Source organism: Macrotis lagotis, chromosome 1 (assembly GCF_037893015.1).
Source record: "Macrotis lagotis isolate mMagLag1 chromosome 1, bilby.v1.9.chrom.fasta, whole genome shotgun sequence".
In the NCBI taxonomy this organism is placed as follows: domain Eukaryota; kingdom Metazoa; phylum Chordata; class Mammalia; order Peramelemorphia; family Peramelidae; genus Macrotis; species Macrotis lagotis.
Window position 1 is genome coordinate 899,156,898 of NC_133658.1, and position 15,158 is coordinate 899,172,055.

Consider the following 15,158-nt stretch of genomic DNA (forward strand, 5'->3'; position numbering starts at 1 on the left):
CACCGATAGAGCACCAGGGCTGGAGTCAAGAAGGCTTCCTTTAAATCTGCCCTTGGACACATCCTAGCTCTGTGACCCTGGGCCACACGGTCACTTTACACTGTTTGTCTTGGTTTCCTCATCAGTCAAATGAGTGGAGAAGGAAATGGCAAATCGCTCCAGTATTTTTGCCAAGACAACCCCAAATAGGGTCACAAAGAATCAGACACAACTGAACAGCAAACTTCCATTTAGAACCAGAAAGGGGAACCCCAGAGATGATCCATTTTATTTAGATGAGGAAACAAGCCTGGGGAGGTGACCTTTCCTAGAGTGCCTCTGGGAAGGAAGGTCAGAGTCTAGATGTAAACCCACATGTTACACAGTAGTGGGTGAGCTTCTTGCCTCTTGTAGTTTGGATTCCTTCACTTAGATGCCTATCAAAAGGGCCTTGTTTTCCCCAGAATTGCCTCATGTGGGAGAGACTTGAATAACCCTGGGTGTCCTCCCACCTGGCTGTGATTGCCTCCTTCCCAGGCCTTCAGAGCTGCAGGGAGGGGCTGACATACAAACCCCACAGTTTTTCAGCTATTGCCCCACCCTCTGCCCAGGCTCGCTTTACCCCAGCCTAGGAGACCTGTCCCCGGGTGACCTTAGTCTTCATCGGGCCAGCTGGGGGTGGTTTTACTGTACATTCTCCAGACACCCCCCCCACCTTCAGTAAAGACAGACTTTCCTTTCCTCAATTCAAGTCAACAGACTTTTATTAGTAGCCCAGGATGTGCAAGGCTTAGGTTCTAGGGGCTATAGAAAGACTCAAACCAAAGCAGTCCTGGTCCTTAAAAGGTTCAGCAAAGGAACAGATAGTAAAAATGGAGGTGAGGCAGACAGAAGAGGGGAAAGAGAAGAGATGAGGGAAGAGAGAAAGAAAAGATGGGAGAGAGAAATGTGAGAAAGAAACATAAGGGGAAAAAGAAGATGGGAGAAAGAGAAGATGGGGAAAAGAGATGACAGAAAGAAAATGGGAGACAGAGAAAGAAGATGGGAAAAAGGATGAAAGGAAAAGGAAAGAAATGAGAAAGATGAGAGGGAGAAAGAGGTAGAAATGAGGGGAGAGAGAAAAAGATGGAAAAAAAAACAAGAAAAATGAAGGAAGAGAGATGAGGGGAGAGAAAGAAACAAGACAAAGGTATGAAAGAAGTGAGAAAGAAAATGGGAGAAAGTCAAGAGTGAGATGAGAGGAGAGAAGATGGGAGAAAAGAAAAAGATGAGGGAGAGAGATGAGAGAAAAAATGAGAAACATGAGGGGGAAGAGAAGGAGAACATGGGAGAAAGAAACAAGAAAGACAAGAAAAAGAGAGAACATAGGAGAAAGAAGAGAAAGATGGGGGAGAGAGAAAGATGGGAGAAAAAAGAGATGAATGAAAGAGATGAGGGGAGAGAGAGAAAGAAAAGAGAAGGGAGAAAGAAATGAGGGGGAAAAGAAAGTGCTCACTAACAAAGTTGGGGATGGGGCAGGTTAAGTTTCTGGGTAATATAAGGATTCTAAGCAAAGGTGAAAAGGAAAAGTTTGCTATCCAGGTCAGGGTGATGGTTGTCTTAAAGGCACACGGGGCAGATGGAGTTCTAGTTCAGGGAAGAGAGTCGAGTTCCCCTGTCATTTCTTTCTCTCCCCCACACACTAAAAGAACCCCTTCTCTCTACCCATTGGTCTTCACAACCACCTCCCTGCCCCAAAACAATGTCAAAGATGCCCAATTGAGGCTCATCTCTGCAAAAACACAAATGCCCCAGGATCTTAGGATGTCAGAGCTGGAAAGGACCTCAGACCAGCAAGTCCAGGGGCTCCTGGACTTAAGCTGGGGAACCCCTCACACCACTGAGGCAATCTGGTGATGCTTTAGACCAACCCCTTCTCAGAATCGTGTTATTCAGGGAAGAAAATAAAATCCATAGGGATTTCAAAGAGGATCAAAGTTTAGTGATGTTGGATTGGCTTTTTTCCTATCCCCCAAATCTCCATGAACACCAGGGTGAAGATTCTTGATGGATCCCACCCCACATTTTACAAATGAGGAGCTGGAGGCTTAGAGGGGAAGTAACTTGCTCACAACCTTCCGGCTAGAAAATAGCTGAATGAGAGCCAGTGAACTGACCATGGTCTGAGAAAACCCTGTTGTAAACCATTTCTGGGCTTCTGGGTTCCCCAATTCTTGACCTTTGAGGCTGGCTAGAGGGCATCTGGAAATGGGAACTGAAAAAACTGAAAATTGAGGCTCAGGGAGGAGTCCCTTCTGGGTGTTGTGAAGATAAAAGGAAACGATGGATGGAAAGGAAGAGAAGAAGGACAGAAGAAAGGGCTGGCTGGCTGGATAGGGATATGATAAAGATGATATACGGGTGTGTGTCTAGCTTTGCAAACTTTCAACATGCTCTATGAATTTTGGTCATGATCATTAACCAAAGTTTAAATGGTCTGAAACTGGCTGGGCTGTATTCTCCTCCTTCTCAGCAGTTTTCACCCCCTAGAAAAGAGAGCTCCTTCCCCTTCCATCCAAATGAAAATTCTCTTAAAAACCTTCAGGCTGATGCCCTTAGGGATCTTCAGGTCACCCCGTCCCCAAAGGGTTACATTTTTTTTTCATTAAGGCCTTCAGGTAGATGAATAAGGAGGCTGCTAGAGGATGAGATGGTTTTGCCATTTACCACTTCCCTCCCCTTATCTCTTGTGCTGTCCACTCCCTCTGCCCCCAGACTAACTCAGGCCCCATCTCCTGCCCAAACGATGAGAAGAGCCTCCTCCCTAGTCTCCCTGCCTCCATCCACGTCCATGCATGCTTCGGCCTGCTACTTTGGGGGAGGGAGGGAGGCATGAGCCAGGGTCCGACTTGTTCTCCCTCCTTGCCCCACAGAGGCTGAAATCAGACCATGCCCTAAGGCTCATTGCACTTCCTTGAACTCCCCCAGCCCTCATTAGACCCATTTGCACTAAATACTCAAGGGGATCATCAAGAAGAAAGGATTTTTATCCTCTGAAGTATTTTATGACTTAGATCCAGCTATGAAATATTCAGTGTTTACTTGAAAAGCATGAACTGCAAGGGGCAGGTCCTCACTCTTAATCACCGTTTTGGTGGAAGTCTATAATCTCAAGCCTAGAAGCTGGGCCCCTAGGTGGCTCAGCACCCCAAACCTGGAGTCAGGAGGACCTGGGTTCAAATCCATCCTCAGATAAAGACCGACTGGGTGATCCTGGGTAAGTCACTCCACCTTCTTCACCTAAGTTTCCTCATCTGTAAAATGAGCTAGAGAAGGAAATGGCCCATCACTCCACCATCTCTGCCAATGGGGTCACAAAGGATCCTCCAGGACAGATAGGAATGAACAGCAATGTGGAGATGCACTTCCTGGGAAGGAGCGCCAGCCCTGTCTCGGCCGCCACAGCCCCTCCTCCTGGTAGACTGAGAGAGAGAATGCCCCCCCCCCCCGTGGCCTTGCTAACATTCCTGAGACAGGAGTTGACAGCTCCGGGTGCCAGCCTCACCAGTCACAACAAACCGTTAGGATTTTGCCAGGATTGGTAATGACAGACATTTTGGCAGAGGGCCAGGCTGCGTAGCAGAGCAGCCAGAACCCTCAGTTTTGCTGTCAGGAGAAGCCTGGGTTCAAATCCAGCCTCTGGTACTTGGAAGCTGTGTGGTCCTGGGCCAGTCACTGCACTTCTCAGCCACTGATCCCTCTAGCTATGGCCATGTATGTTTAGAGCTAACTGGGTGGCAGAGTGAATAGGCACATCACAGCCTCAGATGCTGACTAGCTGGGCCATCCTGCGCAAGTCATTTCACCTCTCTCTTAGCTGCAAAATTGGAATAAAAACAGCCCTTTCAAGGTTGTCAGAAGGATCATGTGAGAGGTTCACAGTGCCTGGCTCGGAGATCCTTCAAAAATGCATATTTCCTCCCTTGTGAAGAAAGCACTTTATAAAAACTGGCCAGGGCTCCAGAAACCAGGGCAAGGTGCAATTTTGATGGGGAAATCAGGGAAAGGAAATGCCTCAGCTCCAGAGCTGGGCTAGCCCAAATCTTAATTCTCTCCAGAATGTGGAAGCCAAAGTTGATTATGCCTTTTGGTGGATAAATCATTTTCACTTCCATGTCCCTCCCCAGTCTTCCCCTGTAACAAAATAGTTTTTTTCTTTTGTTTTTAAAGAAAGGTAGTTGAACAGAAGGAAGGAAGGCATTGGCTCTGTTCAGTGTATGCCTCCTCGTCCTCTCCAGTGATGGGCAGGGAGAGAAGACCTTCCTCTGGATTGGTTCCTTCATCCCTGGACAGGTGACTTTCCTGATTCTGGGTCAGTTTTTCTGGGTCCCAGTACCCTTCCCAGTAACGTGGTCAGTGCTGCCAGCTTTCCCCATTTGCCCACCTGCCCCCACAGCCCCCAAAGCAGCTCCTCCCTCTCTTGTTTGCTCTGCCACGGCAGGCATCATATAATTAACATCAAGACTGCTGTGGCATCTTGTGCCGCTTCTCAGAATAGTCGGGAGCTCCAATTCCTTAGCATCAGGAACCTGCTGTGACCTTGTGGCGTTCCTCAGCAGAAGAGAGGGTTGTCTGCAACACCTTTCACGAGCGATCAATTCACCTTGCACAGGAAATCAACAGCATCATTTCATTACACTCTCTTTGGAGGTCAGACTCGGACTCCTAAGGCCACAATGCTTAGTTGTTCTCTAGGCCGATGGTTTTCAGCATCTATTTTCTATCAAAACATTGGGTGATATTTTTTACTGGGAGGGTAGCTGTTTGTGGTCTTCTGGCAAATAAGGAGCTCGCCATTCACACTGCACACCCGCCTCCCCCTGCCCCCATTTTGGCTGCTTTCCCCTTGCTGTGAACTTGACCAACATCAGCCTCCAGTTGACATCCGGCATCAAGAGATCTCTGTGGCTCACCCCACTTTGGCATTGTGGGAGAGTTAAAGCCACCCGCCAGAGTCAGTGTCTCCCTAGTGCTGGTTCAGACCAAAAATAGAAACTCCCTGGGTAGTCTGGAGAGACAGAGAAAGATCAGTTCATAAGAATAGAAAGCAGAAGCAGATGGGGCATCGGCAGCCCTGCTCAAGGCTATGGGAAGGATGTTCGGGCTGAGCAGCTGTGATCTGACATCTATCAAAGCCTTGGACTTTGCTCCTTGATTTCTGACCCCTTGCCAAAGACTATCAAAGGCAAGACCGAAAACCTCTTAGACAAGACTGGCAAATGGTCAGTTTTATTTGGAAACAATTCCATTTTTTTCTCTGACTTGAAATTGTTTACCCTCAGCTTTGGTATGAGAATATTTGTTAACCTGACTTTTCCCCTACCCCCACCACCCCTCAAAAATGTATGCATCAATACCCTATGACATTCTCAGAGATCTTAAAGCATTGGTTCTCTAGGGGAAAACCATTTCTTCTATCAAAAATAGTTTCTTCCCAAATAGGCATCAGAGGATCCATATTGGGCAAGTTACTTCTCTCTGGGCCTCAGGTCCCTCATCTATAAAATGAGATGGGGAGGGAGGAGGGTAACTAGGTGCTGCAGTTGATAGAACATCATCCCTAGTGTTGGGAGGACCAGAATTCAAATCCAACCTCAGACACATTTTAGCTATGTGACCCTGGACATGTCACTTAATTCTTACTGCCTCAAAAAAAAGTTAGGGGGATGAACTTGGTGTTTTGGGGGGTCCCATTCTGCTCTAGAGTCATGCTCTTGGGATATGTATTCAGAGTGGTAGAAACTCAGCAGCTAGAGATGGGGAGGGAAAGGATTCCCAACACAGGAAAGGTCTGAGCAAAAGATAGAGCAGCTGGAGACCTCATTTTGGGGGAGAGAGAATAAATGCAAAAGTAGCAGGAACATAGCTCATCTGGTTCTTATTGGCTCAGGCCTGTGAAGATCATCTGCTGTTTGCTTTAAACGTTGATTGAATAAGGTAAAATATCGGGAGGAAGAATAGAAATTCATTTCTCAAGTTCCAGGAAAGTATGAAAGTAGAAGGCAGAACCAGAAAAGAGATGGGGGGGGGGGGGGGCTTGCCATGAGTATTTCTTCAAGAGCAGAAGGGAGGGTCAGCTGGGTGGGGTAGAGGATAGAGCACTGGCCCCAGAGTCAGGAGGACCTGAGTTCACATTCACCCTCAAACACTTAATAATAACCTAGCTGTATGACCTTGGATGAGTCACTAAACTGGAGCAGAAGGGAGCTCTTTGAAGTCAGTCAGATGGGTTTGGTTTGGGTTTTTAGCTGTGTGTTGTTTTGCCCCTCACCAGGTGCCATACATGCAGGTGCTTATTAGACATTAGACATTTAATTTTAATCAGTGAAACTGGAACCTCTCCTAAGGCCCCAGGGTTGGGTCTCAGTCTAATTCTGTTTGCATTCAGGTCTCTTGGAGTGAGCTGTACTGGCTGGAACCCTTGAGCTAGTCCCTTAACTTCTCAGCTTTACTGTTCAGTCATGTCTGACTCTTTGTGATCCCATATGGGCTTTTCTTGGCAGAGATACAGGAGTAGTTTACCATTTCCTTCTCCAGCTCATTTTACAGAGGAGGAAACTGAGGCAAACATGGTGAAGTGATTTGCCCAAGGCCACTCAGTTAAGTGTCCGAAGCCAGATTAGAACTCAGGTCTTCCTGATTCCACCTCTAATCCATGTACTACCGAACTTCTCAGCTACAGTTTCCTTCCTTGGTTATAAAATGAGCCCCTAATTCTGAAAATCAAATGAGATATCAGATGGAGGCTGAACCTCCAAAGCATTGTCTACGTCCTGGCGATGATTCCTGTGTTCTCTATGGCGCCTGGTAGAGAAAGAACCTTCCCTAGGATGAGCATTCAGCAGATTCTTTGTTAAATGAATAGATTTCAGCTGAACAGTGAGACTCATCCTTTATCTTTCAGTCAGATCATCTTAAAGATAGAGAGTTGATTTCTGTTAATCAGCACAAAATGCTCAAAAGCCTTTAATAGTCCAGCTGTGAATGTTTATGGATGTTTTCCTGAATTCACCAAACCTCTGTTCACATGAGCTCTGTTCTAGAAACAGCAGCCTTGCATCCACTGCTAATGAAAATCTCTAGTCGATAAGCTGGCTTCGCTCCCTAGGGACCCTGGAGCCCTCCTGGCGGCCACAGAATAAAGAACTCTGGGATCTCCGGAAGCCAGGAAGTGTTCTAAGAGAATGGAGTCTCAGGCCCGAGCTTTTGCCACAAAAAACAATCCCCAAGGGGAATTTATTAAATTTATTTGTTTTTTAGTGCCACCAATGCTTGGATTGGTTAACCTTTGGAGAGCCATTTGAGAAGGGAGATCCTAAACATAATATGCACTTCCCAGCCAGCTCTCCACCCCATTCCATGGGTTCCCCCAGAGGAAGCCCTGGGCATCCTCTCCTAGTCTCACTTCTGGGCTCTTTGTTTTCCCCCCATAGGATTAGAGATGGAGATTTAAACTGGAATTCTGTTTACTCATCTCTTGACTCTTTGTGACCCCATTTGGGGGTCACCTATCCTGTAGTGGTTGTCTTTTCCTTCCTTAACTCATTTTACAGATGAGGACATTGACTTGCCCAGGACCACAAAGCTAATCCCTCTGGAGCCCCATTTGGGAACTCCAGAATATGTCTCTTGACATCAAGCCCAGTCGCTGAAGTTCCACCTCTCTAGAAGGGACCTTAGGAATCTAGTCAGCCAACCCTCTCCTTTTATCAGTAAGGGAACAAGACCCTGAGAGGGGAGGTGACTTGCCCAAGGTCATGCAGGAGTAGGGGGAATGAAATCCAGGACTTCTGGTTTCAGATCCAGCTGTCTTTTCACTTGTAACATCTGTGCTCTTTATTTTTTATGAGGAAGGTAGCCAACCTGATGGATAAATGAATGACTCAGTTATATACCAGCTATCTGACCTTGGAAAAGTCACTTAACCCTTTTCAGCCTAGTTCCCCTCATCTGTGAAATGGGTACGATAATAGAACTAAAGTACTTTGTGACCCTTAAAATTTAAATTAAAACTTAATGGCTTGCTGCACTTATTTTTATTACACACCTGAGTCCCATCTACTTTGGACTTAAAGCCTAGCAAAACTAAACATCACATTTATATTATGCTTTAAGAATTATTACACCAACGAACTTTACACATTAGCTCATATGAGGCTGACACCAATGTTGGGAGGTAGGGAATCACTCATGCCTCCCATACCTCGAGGGGCTCTAAAACAGGATGGGAACCCAGGCCTCTCCTGAGATGAAATCCAATGTGCCTTCTACTCCTTCAAGCTTTCTCAGGAAAGCTGTTTATTTTATGTATCATATCTCATATCCTATCAAATCCTAGACATCATGCCAGGCTGTTTAGTATTTTGCAAATAAAAAAATATAAAACCCAACTTGTTCCCCATATTTCCTAACTACTTTTGCCGCTTTTTGCATTTCCTAGCATTTAGCATCTAGAACCTTCTTGCAGACTTGATATTTATAAACTGTGAGGCTACTGGATTCAGGGGATTCTGCTGTGGTGAAGTATCTGGAAGCAATCATCTTATCATTGGGGAGGGAAGGAGAGAGGATAGCTATTTACAAGCTAAACATTAAGAATACAAAGAGAAAGCTGGGGCTGCCCATGCCCTCCAGGAGCTTGTGTTGTAACTTGGAAGGGAGCAGTGACCAGGGAAAGGAGACCCAAGGAAAGTAGCCGGATCCATGGGGCAGACTCCAAAGCACTGTAACATGCATTTGACAGCAGAGCCAAAGGTAAAAGAGGGCAAGGTTTGGATAGCCAGCCACATAGTAGGTGGTCAAATGACCTGTGAAGCAAGACTGACCCAGGGCTGGCTGGTTACATGGGGCTGGGGGAGTCTGAATTCACTTAGCAAGACAGCACAGCCCAAGGGTAGGTCTCCATTTCTGGACAATACAGGCATCATAAGGAGCCTCTCTAAATTCTTCATTTTACAGATAAAGAAACTCAAGCCCCAATAAGGTTAAATGATTTGCCCAAGGTTGGTACCCTGGTTGATGCCTCTTCCATTATCCTGGTTGGATGCCCCTGGGTAGGAAAGGAGCAGCAAATGAGGATGGGTCTTAGAAGAATGAAGGATCACAGGGCAGCTAGGTGGCACAGGGGATAAAGCACCGGCCCTGGAGTCAGGAGTGCCTGGGTTCAAATCTGGTCTCGGAAATTTAATAATTACTTAGCCATGTGTCCTTGGCCAAGCCATTCAACCCCATTTGCCTTGCAAAAAAAAAAAAAAAGAATGAAGGATCAGCTGTGGGTAGGAGCTTAGCAGTTTATTCACAGAATGTCAGAGCTGGCAGGGGCCACTATCCATACAGCTAGTCCAGCCTATACCTGGAAAGGAATCGCTGCTATCCCGTAACCAGCAAGTGGTCGTCCAGCACCTTCAGAGAGGACCCATCCACTTTGGAACAACTCTAGTTATTAAGATAAGGCAGTTAGGTGGTACAGTGGATAGAGCACCAGCCCTAGAGTCAGGAGGACCTGAGTTTAGCTAGCTGTGTGACCTTGGACAAGTCACTTAACCCTATTGCCTTGCCCCTCCCCCGAAAAAAGTTTCTTGATCTCTGGACTAAACTTAGTTTTCTGTACATGCACCCATGGCCCTGGGTTTCAGCCTTTGGGGGGCAAATAGAACACATCTTTTCCCACATGAGAGCTTTACAAGTATTTGGAAGACAGCTATTATGTCTGCCCCAAGACTTCTCTTCTCTGTTCTAAATAAGGCCAACACCTCCTGTAACATGAGCTATAAGCCTTTACCATCTTTGTTCTCCTCTGGACACTCTCTGACTTGTCTGTATTCTTCCCAATTATGAAAGCCAGTTGAAATCAGATCAGGGCATAGTCAAAGAGGTGTATCACCTCTATACCTGGAAACTGTTCTCTCAATGCAGCCCTGGAACCCTTTGGATTTGTGGGTAGCCCCATCACACTCCTTATTCCTTTTGAGCTAGTAACTCACTAAAACCCTCTTTTTCAGACCCAACTGCTGTCAGTCTAAATGCACCTCCTTTTTTGTGCTTGTAAAACTGATGCTTTGAACTATCATGTAAGGGAGGTGGTTATTGTGGAATCTCATCTCATTAGCTTTAGTCCAGCTCCATCCTGTCAAGGTCTTTGTGGAGCCTGACTGCCATCCAGTCGTAACTCTCCCTCCATGCTTTACCTCGCCTTCAGATTTGATGAACATGTTCCCTGTGTCTTTATTCAGCTCATTGATAAAAATATTAAACGACACAGATCCCTGACTCACCCCACTGGAGACTTCCTACCCTGTTAACATGGCACCGGTAACCGTCACTCTTCAAGTCCAATCATTCAACCAATTCCCAATCTATCTTGTTGCTTTATTGTCTAGCCCACCTCCAGAAGACTAGTGGGAACTTGGTTAGCAGATGCTTCTCTGAAGTCTAGAGGAACAGTATTGCCAGCATCCCTGGCAACCCCTACATAGGATGTGGTCCTGCTTTCTCTTTTTCCAGGCATCCATTAATCATCTTTTTCATGATTCCTTCCAGAATTTCCCCAGGAGTTGAAGTCAAACTCACTGGTCTATAATTCTAAGATGCTGTTTGTTTTTGTCCCTGTTGAGAAAAATTGGAACACCCCTCCTCCTCCTCCAGGCTCCATTCTCCGTGGTCTTTCATAGGTTCCTAACCCAGCTGACAGTGTTTTGCTTTGATTTATATTCCTGTGTATATACCTATATACCATCCAGGGCAGTGAGGGGCTCTCTCACTATCCCTCTGTTTAGCTTGAGCCTCATCTCTCTGCTCATCATTTTTGTCCTGGCATTTCCAGGGAAGAAGTCATTTCTGTCCTCTTTATGTGGTCTATCCCCATCTGGGGCAGCTTGCCCTTTCTTTGGCCATCCTTTTCCCTCCTATAGTTTGTTTTTTAATCCCTTACAGAAAGATTGGTGTTTGTGAAAGAAAAAGCATTTATTAAAGCCCCCTCCCTGGACTGGGCTCAGGGCTAAGTGCTGGGATACAAATACCTGACAGCCAGACAGTCCCTACCCTCAAGGGGCTTCCATTCTAACTGAGAAGAACGGCCCATAGAGGGAGGAGATTGAGAGGAAGGCACTAGAATGGCAGGGCCTGGTTCCAGGCTAGAGGAAGCCAAACTTTACCTTTCAGATTTGGGGTTACAGGGCAGAAGCTGCATTGCAGTGGGAAGCAGATGAGGGGCCTAATCCAGACCTCCCTCCATCACTCTGCATCTTGGCATTCCGGATACTGTTTCTGAGGGACTCTGCCAGGGCCCTGGACTTATCTTCTGTTACCTGCCCTGCTCCCCTCTTCCAGATGTATCTAAAATCCGAGTTAGTGAGGCCTGGGCAGTTCAGACCAGGCCCACTTTTTTCACCTTTTAATTGTTTCTCTTTTGCTCTTTAGAATTTCCTTCTTGAGAGTTGCCCATACTTTCTGACCTTCCTTCCCCTGCAGGTGGCCACAAGCCTCCAAGTAGTGGGTGGAACCAACCTCAGACATGTGCTAGCTGTGGGACCCTTGAGTAAGTCTGCCTCTGTTTCCTCAGTTGTAAAATGGAGACAGTGATAGTAAGTCCTAGGTTGGTTGTACAAAGTAATTGGCACATAGAATAACTGGCTTCATAACTGCTTCCTTCCTGGGGCAGGGGGTGCCTGTATGTACTTCAAGGCTATAGAATGGCTAATGGGGCCAGCATTTCAAATCTTTGCCATCTTTGGATTTTCCCCCCGTTGGTGGATCACTAAAGCATCTTCCCCACCTTCCCAGGCCACCTATAACCAATGAGGTCTTCTGATTGCCCACCAGAGGTGGAGATACTCATCCTCCCAAGCACACTTATTTCTGGCTAATGGGCAGGCACCAGAGAAGGACCTGAAAGTCTTCCTGAGCCAATGGGGCCCCAGACCTCTGACAGCCTTGCCCCAGGGAGTCCTGCCAAACCAAGCATCACTTTGGTACCAGCACTTCCAGACGTTCGCCTTCTGTCAGCTTTCCTGGTATCCCTCATCCCTCAGATGAGATTCCCTGTGCCATGGAAGGGACTGAGTTCTCAAAGGCTGTGCCAGCAAATCACAGCTGTGAGAGGCCCTTCCACCCAGAGCAGCAGCTGTGCAGACTGCACCCCACCACATCCGAGCTGGTGCCAAGACCATCTTCCCAAGGTGCCCCCTTCTCTCTGACATCTCCCCCACTCTGGGGCAGGTCCTCATCTTCTCACACTTGGTTGACTATTGCAGTAACTACTGGGAGTGGGCTGGCCTCAAATCTCTCCCCGGTCCAATCCATCCTCCATTCAGTTACCAAATGGATTTTCCTAAAGGGTAGTCTCCCTCTTACTCAATAAACTTAAGTGGCTCCCTATTGCCAGTGAGATCAAATACACCTGCCCCCTCCTACCTTCGTGCTTTGAAGCAACAGCCCTAGGGTCCTCCCCATAGGGTCATCCAGCTGGATGGGGTTAGGGGCTATGTATGGCATGGTTATCTTTTAGCCACAGTCACAAAGAGGTTAAGATCTGCCTTGGTGGAAAGAGCCACACAGCCCATACCCATTCATATTGGCTCAGATGCTTTTGGTCACCATCCACTCTGATCATCAGCTGCCTGTCTGCCCTAGGCCCTACAGTGACCCATATTTGTTTTAAAATGAATGAAGTTGGAGAACCTGGAAATCTTGTGGCAAGTATTTATAAATGATCAGGGTGATGATAGTCTTCCCCTGCTGAAGGCTTTGAGAGACCATTTCCCCAGTGGGAAGACAACCATGTCTGGAAATCACCTTCATGACCCGAAGGGGAGACAATTGGGTGGGAACACAACTGACTCATCCCAAGCAGATGAATGGATTTTCCTTTCTGGAATCCAATCTCAGCTCAGAAAACCTACTTTATACTACTAGAAATGAATGCTTCCAGAGGCTCTGTTCTTACTGAGTTCATTCTGTCAGAAATGTGACCAGATCCAGGAAGGGCCCGAGGCACCAAGCCACTACATCATTTTACAGATGAGGAAGCTGAGGGATTTGCCCCCAGTCTCATAGATCAGAAGCCTTGGGGTGAGATTTGAACCCTGCCCTCTGACTCATATTTCAGTTCCCCTTGTGGTCTCAGAAACGGTCTTCCTCTTTTGATGGGTGAGGTGGCCCCACTGTTGTGATATGCAGGGCTGCTGGGACCCAGGCTGATTCCTAATCCACTTTGATTTGTAGATGTGGGGTGTGGCCTGGCCTGGACCAGGACCGGGAAGACTCCTCGTTGCCTAGCAACCAGAGGCCTGCCATCACCAGGAAACCATCCTCCACAGGCAACTGGGCCAGGCTTCTGAATGTCTTCAGTTTCTCCCCTAGATAAGGTAAGACATCTATCTTCCCAGCCTGTGGGCATTTCCATCCAAGAGTGTCAAGTGCAATGGGGTTCTTCCTCATATTTGAAAAGAGGTCACTCTGGGAAGATGCTGTGAAGGGGCGGGGCCCAAGAGACCTTGCTTTTGTTTTGTGTTTTTAGATATTTTGCATTCCCTAGCAAGGTGATCCCTTAAGTCATCCTGATGACTAGAGTTTGGGCTGAAGGGGTATTAGGTAGCCCATGGCCACATAGCCCAAGGTGGGTCTGGGCCTTCCCCTCCTGTCAGCCTGTGAGACTAGGACACCTGTGTGATTTATAGGAGGAACTGAGAAACCTCTCCACCAAGAAGTCATTCTGTGTCTGGGTAAATGGAACCACCAGAGCCCAGAGCTCCTTGTGAAAGGAGCAGGGCACACCTCAAAGGCCCCAGAGTTTGGCTTCCATTCATTTCCATCCACTAGGACCATTCACCCACCCCACACCCACCCCTCCCTTTTCCTCTTCTGTAGTAGCCAAACCCTCTCTCCAGGACCTCTGAGATCCCCACCACACCCAGAAAGGGGATGCAGCTTCCTGCCAAGGAGTACGTCCAGAGGAACAGGAAGCGGCCCGTCCTCCCAGAGTTGTAAAACCAGCTCTAAAACCTGTGGGCTGGCGGAGGTGGCCCCAGGGAGGCCTGGGTTCTAAGGATTGCTCGATAGGTTGTTTGCCGAAGCTTTCCCAGGAAGGTAGGCAGCTGCCTCTCACTTCAGGAAGCTCTGGCCCCTCCTTCAGCCCCAAATCTGGAATCCCTCTGCCAATTCTGCCTTTGGTAAGTTGGGCTTGGTATTTGGTGGGGGTTTTTTTAATCACTAAAGAGGTTGGTGACAGCTCAAAGACTATCAGAGACAGCATTGCCCTTAGCCTGAATGTCCATGTCCCACCTCAGAGAGGCAGCCAGGCTCCCTATTTTCCCCATATCCAGTGGCTTCACCCCCACTTTTTTTTTTTTTTTTGCCCTGCCCTGCCTTGCCTTGCCCCAGTCCTCCCAGCTCAAACCTTTCTGTAGTGAAAGGTGCGTGCTTGCCATGCTGGAGTCCCCTTGCCTGCCTGCTCCCTAGTGACTCAGCACCAAGGGCCTTGTCCCTTCTCTGCCCATTAGTCATTCACCCAGTTACTAGCTCAAGTCCTGGCTATCTATCAGTTAGCTGAAAGGATGGTTTTTCTGTCTTTTTTTTAATGTATTTTTTTTTCCATCAGCATTGTGGCTGATTTTTCTGATAAATGGGGCAGTCATACTATGATCAATATGCTGGGAAGCCTTGGGAGATCCACAGGGGTGGGGTGGGGCATTTGATTCGTGTCCCCCAATTGTGTACTTTCTAATAACTGAAGAGAATTCCAATCTCTCCTTTTCAGACTTTAGGCCTCCGTAAAGTAGGCACATAGCTTTTGTTTCAGCCCCATTGGATTTATCATGGAGATTTTTTTTCCAGTTGGAATCCTCACTATAACTACAATCCTTTTTCCTGGGTTCTCTAGGGCAAGTAATTTTCCCCCTTTATGACCCTCAGTTTCTCCCTCTGTAAGAGAGAAACTTGGACTCAATGACTTCTGAGGTCCCTTCCCTTCCTTAGAACCTTCCAGCTCTAAGGAAATAATGTTTGTCTAGTAGATAGAAGGCAGGATTTAATGTGTATCCCTAATCCAAGACTCTCCTCCTTGAGACCCTAGAAATCGGGCCTAGAATGGGCATCCTAGCCTCAGAAACAGTGACAGAAGCAACATCTCAATTCCTGGGGCT

At 47.2% G+C, this 15,158-nt stretch overlaps 1 protein-coding gene across 4 annotated transcripts in view; it reads left to right on the plus strand.

Moving 5' to 3' along the window:
• The window catches only part of C1H1orf159 (chromosome 1 C1orf159 homolog), a 29,443-nt gene that overhangs the window by 1,797 nt on the left and 12,488 nt on the right, over nucleotides 1–15,158 (plus strand). For 2 of the 4 annotated variants that reach the window (XM_074218785.1, XM_074218788.1), the window contains exon 2: nucleotides 13,240–13,382. In XM_074218785.1, coding sequence (XP_074074886.1) covers nucleotides 13,356–13,382 — 27 coding nt within the window. In that variant the 5' untranslated portion in view covers nucleotides 13,240–13,355. Of the gene's footprint in view, nucleotides 1–4,188; nucleotides 4,312–13,239; nucleotides 13,383–13,405; nucleotides 14,187–15,158 lie in introns of those variants that run through there. The other 2 variants (XM_074218786.1, XM_074218789.1) reach the window with 2 other exon arrangements.